Here is an 11,654-nt window from a genome sequence, read left to right on the forward strand (position 1 = left end):
ATTAGTGGTCATTTTATCGGTTATTCTGAAAGATCAAGAGGATATAGATTCTATTGTCCTACACATTCTACTAGAGTAGTGGAATCAAATCGAGCAATTTTCTTTGAGGATGATTTAGATTTTCAGTCTGCTCAACGATGTAACTTTGTTTTTGAGGAGGAACGTGTTCTTGTACCTATGCCTGTGACACTGCCGTCTACTGTATTACAACCTCACATTGAACAAGAGAATGTCCCCACTCACGAACCTGTGCAACCTATAGTGGTTGAGCCTGCACCCCTATTGTTCATGAGATTCAGGATCATATTGTTGCTGATGTTCCCTTGAGGAAATCAGAGAGAACTCGTAGGCCTGCCATATCTGATGACTATGTTGTTTATTTACAAGAACGTGAGTTTGATATTACTTTGGATTCAGATCCAAGCAGTTTTGACCAGGCTGCCAATGATCCCAATTCCTCAATATGAATGTTTGCCATGCAAGATGAATTGAATTCTATGTCTGTTAATGATGTTTGGAATTTGGTTGAATTACCAAAAGGATGCAGACCGATTGGTTGTAAATGGATTTTCAAGACCAAACGGAACTCCAAAGGTGAAATTGAGCGTTACAAGGTCAGACTTGTAGCAAAAGGATTCAGCCAGAGAGAGGGCATAGATTACAAGGAAACATTCTCACCAGTCTCGACAAAAGTTTCTTTCAGAATCATCATGGCTTTAGTAGCACATTTTGATTTGGAACTTTATCAGATAGATGTCAAAACAACTTTCCTAAATGGAGATCTTAAAGATGATGTTTACATGCAACAACCCCTTGGCTTCAGGAAAGCTGATACAGAGCACCTTGTGTGCAAACTTAAAAAATCTATTTATGGATTGAAATAAGCATCTAGACAGTGGTATCTTAAGTTCGATGAAGTTATCACTTCTTGTGGTTTCAAAGAAAATCTTGTGGACCAGTGTATTTATCTGAAGATCAGTGGGAGTAAGTTCATTTTTCTTGTGCTTTATGTTGATGATATTCTTCTTACCAGCAATAATGTTGATCTTTTGTATGAGACAAAACGATTATTATCAAGTCACTTTGATATGAAGGATCTTGGTGAGGCCTCTTATGTTTTGGGCATTGAGATTCATCGTGATAGGTCTTGTGGTGTTCTTGGTTTGTCTCAGAAAGGTTACATTGAGAGGATATTAAAAAGGTTTAATATGTTAGCATATTCCCCTAGTAAGGCTCCAGTTGTAAAAGGGGACAAATTTGGCAAGTCTCAATGTCCACAGACAGAATTAGAGTGCAATCAGATGAAGAACATACCTTATGCATCTGCTGTTGGTAATTTGATGTATGCTCAAGTTTGTACACGGCCTGACATTGCCTATATTGTTAGTGTACTTGGGAGATATTTGAGCAACCCTGGTGAAGCGCATTGGGTAGCTGCTAAGAAAGTCATGAGATATTTGCAGGGCACTAAGGATTTTATGCTTACTTATAGAAGAACCAATTCACTTGATGTAGTTGGTTACACTGATGCAGATTTTGCTGGATGCCTAGATGACCTCAATTCTACTTCTGGATATGTTTTTGTGATGGCAGGTGGGGCTATATCTTGGACGAGTGTCAAGTAGACACTCACTGCATCTTCTACTATGCAAACTGAGTATGTGGCTTGTTATAAAGCCACTATTCAAGCTTTATGGTTAAGGAATTTTATCTCAGGGCTACAGATTGTTGACTCTATATCTAAACCATTGAGGATGTTCTGTGACAACTCCGCTACAGTATGTTTCTCTCATAATAGTAAAAGTACTTCAGGCTCTAAACAGATTGACATTAAGTATTTTTTGGTCAGAGAGGAAGTTCAAGAGTCACAGATTACAATGGAGCAGATTGCTACAGAAAACATGATTGCAGATCCTCTTACTAAGGGCTTGACTCCAAAAGTCTTTCAAGAGCATGTCACTAATATGGGACTTGTTAGTTCTTTTGATGCATTTTATTAGTGGGAGTTTTGCTCAATATGTTTGCATTTGACTTTCAGTTTTATTTTATATGATGCATTATTATTGTTCTCAAGAATATATATGCATTTTTTATTATGGCCATTTGTTTATGTGTATACACTTATCTATTTGCCTCCTACAGAAAATTGAGGTTATATGTGGTGTATTTACCTCATTCGGTATCTGAGGTTCCAGTCAATACACATACATCCAGTCGCTAGTAAAGCCTCGTTTGATTAAGGTCTAGTGCTAGTGTTGTGGGACATCCGGACCCAGTCTCAATGAGCTTCTTTGATTGAAGCTTAAGCGTTTGGGAGACGTTTGTAGTTAATGAGACCTTCGGTATCTGTCTCATAGGGCTCATTTGGTTTTCGAGCCAGGACCAATTTGGAAATAGACATGATGATCACTATTGCATGTTATTTCCATACCACACTTTCATACTGTTTAGCCCAAGTCGGTGATGTTATGAGCACTTTGACGTGTGTGGTCTCATATCGCTTTAGATGTGATGATCAATACGGTTGGGTGTTTGTAATTCTCATTCGGACCAAGGCATTTGGTTTAAGGTGCACTCCATTCGACACTGTTTTGTTTGTGACCACATTCAATTTATCTAAACCGAAAAGTCGTTTTAAATAAATTTTAAAATCTAAAAACTTGTGACATATGCTGCCCAAGTGGGAGATTGTAAGATTTCCTATTAGGTGGGCTAGCATAGTCAAAGATTTGTTTCCAAAACCAGTTTAGTGGTGTTGACTAAAGATAGAGTAAGCAGAAAGAATCCAATATTATTGGTAAGTGATCTCTATAGAGATATTGGATTCTATTAGCACACCTTAATTGTATGAAATATTTATTACTATGTGTGGACCTAAGGTATTGTTTCCTTAATGGAGAGGAAACCCTAATTTTATTGCAGGGTTGGTCCCTACCCTCACCCCTATATATAGTTATCACTGACCCATTAAGTAAAGCTAACAATCAAAAAGCATAAGGGAAAGAGGGTAGACCAGACCAACATTGATCGTGTTGTACAAGGAGCATACAAGAAGACGTTGAGGAGTTCTTATTCTTCAACCATGGATTCAGGTATGCCTAAAACGTGTATTTTATAGTGTTTATCGTGCATACTTATCGATCTTCATGAATCGTTCTGTATCTGTTTTCTATCAATCTAGACTTTCATCGTCACCATCATCATCATTCTACAAGGAAGTTAGGTTACTCGTGCACGCATGAAGTTCAGGCCTAAGCTAGTGGCTGTAAGAGTTGAGGGTATCTGAAGTCAGTAGACACAGATGGGTATACTGGGATTATAAGTTTCATCGGAGAAGAAGAAACTACTGGAGACTTGAAGAAGAAGAGGAAGAGGAGGAGGAGGAGGAGGAGGAGGAGGAGAGAGAGAGAGAGAGAGAGAGAGATGAACTAATCAACAGGTGAAAAAGAAAGGTAAGACTTAAAGAGTTCAAATATAGGGGAATATCAGAAAAAAAAAATTAAATATAGAAATTTTTAGTAAATAGAGGTTAAATGATAGGGAATGATAGTAAATTCTTCGTTTTATATTTACTTCTAATTAAAATAACAGAACAAATACAAAATGAATTTTTTTTAAAAAAATTTTGGATGAAACCTTTCTTTTTCACCCTGACATCACCATCGTTGTTTTTAATTCTTTAACTTCAAAATAGTTTTCATTCGCCCACTTATTTCGATTACTTTATTCCCAAAAATCCAAAATGCGTTTTCTCTTACTCGTTTTCCATTGACTCCAGGCCCCAGGGACGGTCCGGTGGTATTCTCCTTTTATGTTGAATTCTAATATTCCTCTTAATTTTCTTTCATGATTGATGCCCATGTTACTAACATCTCCTCTGTCTTTCCAGATTTCCATACGGCTGCAGGCTGCAGAGATGACTTACTTTGGAGGCTCTTCTTCCTTCTATTGTCCCTGGAAATATGATGTGTTCTTGAGTTTTTGTGACCAGGACACTCGCACCAATTTCACCGATTTCCTTTTTAATTGGTTGGTTCAAGATGGGACTCACACCTTTAAAGATAATGAAGAGCTAAACAGAGGAGAGGATATTTCTTCAGAACTGATGGAAGCCATCGAAAGTTCTAGGATTGCCATCATTGTTTTCTCTAAGAATTATGCTTCTTCCACCTGGTGCCTTGATGAGCTAGTGAAGATCATCGATTGTAAAAGAAAAAACTAAACAGAAAAGGTTCTGCCAGTTTTCTACAAGGTGGATCCATCTGATGTCAGGAAACAGAGTAACGATTGTTATGCCAAGGCATTTACAACACACGAAAAGCGTTTTGAGAAGGAGATGGGGAAGGTGAAGACTTGGAGGACTGCTCTCACTGAAGCTGCCAATATATCAGGGTGGGATCAATTAAAAGTTGCAAATGGGTAAGTCTTGAATCAAATCCTTTTAGTAATTTATTTGACTTGAAACTAGAAAATCCTTTTTAGGGCCGTTTGGTATCGTTTCTGTTCCAGAAACGCCGTTTCGTATCAAAAACAAAAATTTCAGTTTCTGTGTCAAAACGCAATTTTTAAACGAAAAAATAGTGTTTCAAAATTTCAGATTTTTATCGGAAATTTTTTTTTTTGTAAAATGGAACAAAACTGGGAAGACGGAACTCCAAACTCCATCCAATCTCGTTTTTTCAGTTTTTTTTTTTTTTCACTTTTTGTTCCAAAAAAACAGAAATGGACCATAAGTGCACCAAACAGAAAATTCCATTTTTTCGTTCCAATAGAACGAAAAAACTCCAGAAACGTTTTTTTAGAACCATACCAAACGGAGCCTTAGTGTTTTATTCTAGACGGTTCATTTGGACAAGTCTGCCTTATTGGAGGTGTGATGGAAGGAGTTTTGGATCTTGGCATAATGAACCCTACTTCCAAACAAGTTTTTGATAATTTCAAAATTGTTGCAGATGAGTGGACTCTTATAATTGTACCGTATAACAAATTGAAATGCACCCAAAAACAAAAACAAAAAAAAGTATATAAATTGAAATAATTGGAGTTTGCAGATTTGTGGCAATCAAATAATTCAGAAAAAGAACGCTATCTGGTCATGCTTCCTATGCTCAGATACAGTCCTTTATGAAATGACTGTCCCAACCTCTTACAAAATAAAATACCCTCTTTGTTGATGTCCCTATGCATTCTCTCATTGATCCTTGCATTGGTGTTGGAACCACATGATCAGATAGCATTCTCCTTCTTCAAATAAATTTGGAAAATATTTGATGATTATGAATCTAAAAAATTAGAACATATATCAATGAAAATAGATTAGAAAAACCAATGAAGAGGAATGATCCATTAAGCTGAAATACACAATGAAGATACAACAGGAGAGGATTGGCACCAAAAATCATTTGGTATTAAAAAAAAAAAAAAAAAAAAAAAAAAAAAAAAAAAATCTAAAGAAAAAAGTGGATGATCATTGGACAAGAAGCCTTGTGGCCACAATTTGGATCGCTTCGGATTTACCAAATCAACCCTCCATGTAGACGAAAACTCCCATCTATTGTAAGTAGCATGGTCTATATTAAACCAAAATCATTTTACCATTATTAGTAGTACCTTGACTAAACATACTAATATTTAGTTTATGCTTCCTTAAAGTTTCAGCCCTTAATGACTTAGCAGTAACTAAAGTTTTATTTTGTGTTATTTATTTCTTTGTTTGTATCACAATGGTCAGCCAAGAAGCAGAGCTTATAAAGAAAAATGTGGATGAAGTATTGAAAACAGTGAACCAGACATGCTTGCATGTTGCAGAACATCCAATTGGGTTGGATTCCCATATTGAGCGCATAAGTTGTTTACTAAATGGTGGAGGATTGGATGTTGTTCACACTATAGGGATATATGGGCCTGGTGGAATTGGTAAGACAACTATAGCAAAGGTTGTTTTTAACAACATATTTAGAAATTTTGAAGGTAGCAGCTTTCTTGCTAATGTTAGAGAGGTTTGAAGTCAACATAACGGTTTAGCTCTCTTGCAAAAACAGCTTCTCTCTGATGTCTTAAGACAATGAATCAATATAAATCTCGTCAACTTTTCAGTCATCATGCCTTTCAACAAAATCATCCATTGAAAGGCTATGAGCAACTCTTAAATGAAATAGTACATTATTCGGGGGGCTTCTATTAGCTCTTAAGGTTTTGGGTTCCCATCTCTCCAAAAAGATTCAAGCTGAGTGGGAAAATGAATTGAAGAAAGGAAGATACCCAATGATAAGATCTTAGAAAAACTTAAAATAAGTTATAATGCATTAGATGATTTCGACCAGACCATATTCCTTCATATATCATTCTTTTTCATTGGACATGTCAAAAATTTTGTAACTCCAATTCTAGATGCTTGTGGTGTGAGTGGAGAAGCTGTAATTAAACTTCTCATAGAGAAATCTTTAGTAACAATTGATGAATATAATAGGCTATGTATGCATGACCTGATTCAGGACATGGGAAGGGAAATTGTTTGTAAAGAGTCTCCTAGGAAGCCTGGAGGACGCAGTAGATTGTGGAACAATGATGATGTCATTGATGTATTAGCAAATTATGCTATTATGACAATATATATATATATATATATAAATAAATAAGGGAAAAGGAACATTACTTGGTTGTGTGGTTTCTATGCCCAGACACAGGACCCGTGAATTTAGTGCCTTGCCCCATGAAATCATGAATCCCATCCATGTTGATGCTTTGGCATGCACACTCATTGGCCCCATGTTGGTGCAAGGGCCACATGACCAGTTGGTGATTTCTTACCCTATACTACCTAGTCATGTGGCCCTTGCACCAACAAGGGGGCCAATCAGTGTGCATGCCAAAGCATCAACATGGATGATATGATTATTAACAAATAGACATCTCACACACACACACATACATTGTCCTTACTCTTAACATTATTTCTTCCTCTTATTGATTTATCAGGGACTGATGCAGTTGAAGGTCTTCAAATAAAATTGCATAACCATATAGGGAAAGTCCGGTGGACCACTGTAGTATTTTCTAAAATGCCTAATCTAAGATTACTCGAAGTTGACTGTGAAGAGACCACCACCAGAATAGATCTGAAACCTTCTCATAAGAAGTGCTTCGAATACTTAGTTTGGGTTCATTCGAGAGAATTCCCTTTCAAATATATGCCTAATAATTTTGATATGAGGAACCTTGTTATTCTTTACATGCCATGTAGCAAACTCAAAGAAGTTTGGAAGGGAACTAAGGTACGTCACAATTTTGTTGAGTTTTCCTTCTTCTTCTTTCTTTCTTTCTTTCCTTTTTTTTTTTTTTTTTTTTTTTTTTTTTTTTTTTTCATATGTAATTTGTGAAAATTAAGTTTTTTCTCCCTTTCCTCTAGTATCCCACAAAGTTGAAGGAACTCAATCTTAGTTATTCAGAGCACCTAACCTGTACGCCTGACTTCACAGGGCTCCTGAATCTTGAGAAACTGATTCTCATTGGTTGTAAAAGTTTGGTTGAAGTCCATGAAAATATTGATCGACTTAAGAAACTTGTGTGGTTGGATCTAAGTGGTTGCCACAGTCTCAAGAATCTTCCGAGCAGTTTAAGTAAATTGCCATCTCTTAAAATACTTGATATTTCTTACTGGCAAGAAATTGGAAAATTGCCGATGGGAATGAGGAAATTGATTTCTTCTAATGGTTTATGCTTCTTAAAGGAAGTGATTTTGAAAGGATGCAATCTAATAGATAATGATATACCTGATGAGTTTTGGTTGTTCTACTATTTGAAATCACTGAATCTTGGGAAGAACTATTTTGAGAGCCTTCCATCTAGCATTGGCCAACTTTCACAACTTCAAAATTTGGATGTGAGGGATTGCAAGAGACTCAAATTGCTCCCAATGCTTCCATCAAGTTTGCATTCTCTTGATGCATCATTTTGCTTCAAGTTGGAAAGGTTACCAAATTTGTCAAAATTAAAGCAACTAACAATGCTACATCTTTCATGTTGTGAAAAGCTGACTGAAATGAGGGCTTAGAGGGTTTGATATCTGCAAAAGGTATACAATTAGATAAATGCAACAATTTGAAAAGCTTTGTCGAGAAGAGAATCTTTCAAGTACTCTCCTCTCTCTCTCTCTCTCTTAGATTGCGTTCGTTAACGTTTCTGTTTCAGAAATGACGTTTCGTTGTCAAAAATGGAAAGTTTAGTTTCTATGTCAAGATGCCCCCCCCCCTTTTTTTGGAAAGAAACTAGAACGTCCATCAATTCTTGTTTTTTCGTTTTTTTTCACTTAAAAAAAGAATACCATAAATGCACCAAACATTTTATTCCGTTTTTTTGTTCCCATAGAATGAAAAACCTCTAGAAACGTTTTTTTAAAACGTTACCAAACGCAGCCTTAAAAATTGGAGCAAGACTCGGATTAGAACATTTTTTTTTTTTTTAATAGCTAACATCATTGATTGGCTCTATGGACAGGAGATATCTAAAGACATTGGCAGCAATCGTAACATTTGTGACATCTATTTTGATGGGAAAGAGATTCCAGAGTGGTTTGGGATACAAAGTGAATCCTCATATTCATTATTTTATCAGGTTTCTCAACTTCCAAACATGGAGATTCAAGGGTTGATTATATGCTTTATTTGTACGGTGCTTCCAAATCATTTCTACAACACTCATGACTCATCATGGTTCAAAAAGGTTGTAGTTCATAATAAATCAAAGAATTTCACATGGAGCCGCACCGTTAGTATTCCATTTTCCAACGAAAGGATTACTTGGGTGATCAAGATACCTAATTGTGTTGGATTTGACCTGAAAGCAATTGTTGAATATGGGGATACTATAGAAGTTTCTTTTATTCTTATGGATATCGACCCTTCGAAATCTCAGTTTGAGAAGAAAATTGGGGTACATTTCTTCTATGAATCATCGTCCTAGCATGAGAAGGTCCATTTCTTTGATGATGTGTTATCGACATCGACATCGTTACAGTATGAGAATGCCTCCATATCTTCCGCAGCCATCGCATTTGTGCATTGAGCATCAGGTTATTGGGAACCCCTTGAGGTGTGCCCAAATGTTCCCAACCACCAAATGCTCATTGTCACAACATAAGAAGGTCCATTTCTTCAATGAAGCGTCATCGACACAGCATGAGAATAACTAGTGCATACTCAATTTTCATTTTTTTTCTTTTGTTAATTTTTTTGTATCAAAATGATTAGTTATGAAGTGGAGCTTATAAAGAAAATTATTGATGGAGTGTAGAAATAATGAACCAGACATACTTGCATGTTGTAGAAAATTCAATTGGGTTGGATTCCCACATTGAGCGCGTAAGTTGTTTACTTAATGATGTGTATGTCATATGAGTTTGGGATGTTATACTATTTCGAGGCATTGTATATTGGTGAGAACTATTTTCAGAGCCTTCGATCTAGCATTGGTCAACTTTCAAAATTTTAAGCTCCATGTGTGAGAAGGTGAAAGACAATCAAATCGCTCGCAATGCTTCCATCAAGTTTACTTTTTCTTGATGCATCAAGTTGCGAGGAGTTGGAAAGATTACCAAATTTGTCAAACTTGAAGGACCCAAGGATGCTCCGTCTTTCATGTTGTGAAAAGCTGACTGAAATTGAGGGCTTAGAGGGTTTGACTTATGCGGAAAGTATAAAATTATATGATTGCAGAAATATGAAAAGTACATTTCTGCAATGTTTTAGATTCCTCCGTTCATTTAGGAGATTTTTGCAATGTTTTGGATTCCTTCAATAGCTTCGGAGATATTTGCAAGATAGAACGAGATCCGGTGATGAACTGATGATGATCCACATCCATCTTAATTAAAACTCTCCAAATCCATGGATTTTTTTTAGAATTCCTTCCTAAATCTAGGGTTTGGATTGAATTCTTCTGATTTTGACTGATCTAGCCTGAATCGGAACCAGCCGGGTTGGATTTGAGTACTGATTCTGCTTTTATAAATCCTAATCATATACCCCCACCCTCCCTCTTTAGTCCACCTCATGGGATGATGGGTTTGACCCGTGATATTATGTATTCCCTAGGTTTGGGTCCATCCTTCTCCCATTTATATTTTTTAAGAAAAATATATTTCATCATTTGTGGCTTTTGGATTTCTATTTCCCGTTTTCTCTTGAACTGCTTCAACTTTCTTCCTCCACTAAAACCCCACCCCACCCCACACGAAAACTTGAAAATTCATATTAATGGACAAGCTGAGAATTTGATATCAAGTTGTTGACTGGTATGAAACAGAAGGTAGTATACAAAGGAAAGAGAAGGAAGAGATATTGTAAGTGTAGAAGCAGCAAAACTTGGATTGAAATCCTCTGTTGCACGACACGGCATGTAATGCAAATCCAAGGGCTGAGAGCATATTGGGATGCATGTCTAAGGGCTCCCAACCCTTGGATCTGTGCTACCCTATAATGCAAGCTGCAGATGAGACTGATCCCAAAAGCTTTGGGTCTACATTGATTAATATATTTCAATCTGATTGCAAACACTGAATCCATCAGACTTCAACACATGGACCCATAGACGACGGCTTTCATTTTCTTGGCCAAGAAATTTTTTTCTATGTGATTCTTCTTATTCGATTGTGCTTCTAGTAAACTTCCTTCTTTTTTCATCATTTTGCATCAAATCAGGTGAAGGCTTAGGAGGAAAAAAAAAATTAAGTTGAAAATGAAAGGGAATCAAAATTTGAATTTTTTTTTTATTTAAAACTCAAGAGCAATTTGAAGAACTAGGAAACCTTGGAAGCCAATTTTCATTCATAGAACTCTTTCATCTGGAATTTTTTTTTCTTGTGGGTACTGTAGTTTTGTTTGACACACCATCAGATGTGTTTCTCAAATCACGGAATTGGTCCTCTTAACTACTCAACAGTACCGTTTGACGTTTGTTTATGTGCGACCTCAATCCTCAACACATGCTATAAATATATATATATATATATATATTCAATTATAAGAAATTAATTTCAATCACATGAGATATGCAACCCAATATAAAAATTAATATTTTTTTATAACTTAAAAAAAAGTTCTAATTCATATTATCTCGTTTTTTTTTATTATTCAATTAATAAATAAGAACACCACTATCATAGTCATAAATTAGGATTATTTTATTTGAAAGTTAGGCATTACAATGTATGTCTTCAAATAGAAGCACGAAACAATTAGACACGTTCAAAGATACATTACACACCACCCCAAAATAAATAGATTTTATTTAGAAACTAAGCAAAATACTTTAGCCTCATATCCAAATACTTAATCTTCTTTAAATCAAATAATAATTAGCGAGTGTACATTATCACATTCACATCTATCACCGATTCCCCGTCGTCTACTAAACATGATTGAAGCTCAACTGCAGGAAAATAAACAGTCAACAAAAGCCCACTTGAACATAAAATCTCCATGCCACTACTTCCCACATGGGCAGCTGAAATGACTCCAAACATTTTTTTTTGGGGTAAACACCTCATATAGTCATGATCATGGTTCTAAGTGTCGCTATTAGATCGTCGGATATGGATACGGTTGATAAGTCCCTAATCTCAATACCTGATGAATACCAAATTGATTGAATCGTAT

The 11,654-nt window shown here is 36.0% G+C and overlaps 1 protein-coding gene across 1 annotated transcript; it reads left to right on the forward strand.

The window, feature by feature from the left end:
- Nucleotides 1-7,190: 7,190 nt before the first annotated feature.
- LOC122069132 (disease resistance protein RUN1-like) lies at nucleotides 7,191-8,053 on the forward strand. The gene is made up of 2 exons (XM_042633064.1): nucleotides 7,191-7,274; nucleotides 7,409-8,053. Exons 1-2 carry the CDS (start codon nucleotides 7,191-7,193, stop codon nucleotides 8,051-8,053), a joined length of 729 nt encoding a protein of 242 aa, XP_042488998.1.
- Nucleotides 8,054-11,654: the final 3,601 nt, after the last annotated feature.

Source organism: Macadamia integrifolia, unplaced genomic scaffold, assembly GCF_013358625.1.
Source record: "Macadamia integrifolia cultivar HAES 741 unplaced genomic scaffold, SCU_Mint_v3 scaffold537, whole genome shotgun sequence".
Taxonomy (NCBI): Eukaryota; Viridiplantae; Streptophyta; class Magnoliopsida; order Proteales; family Proteaceae; genus Macadamia; species Macadamia integrifolia.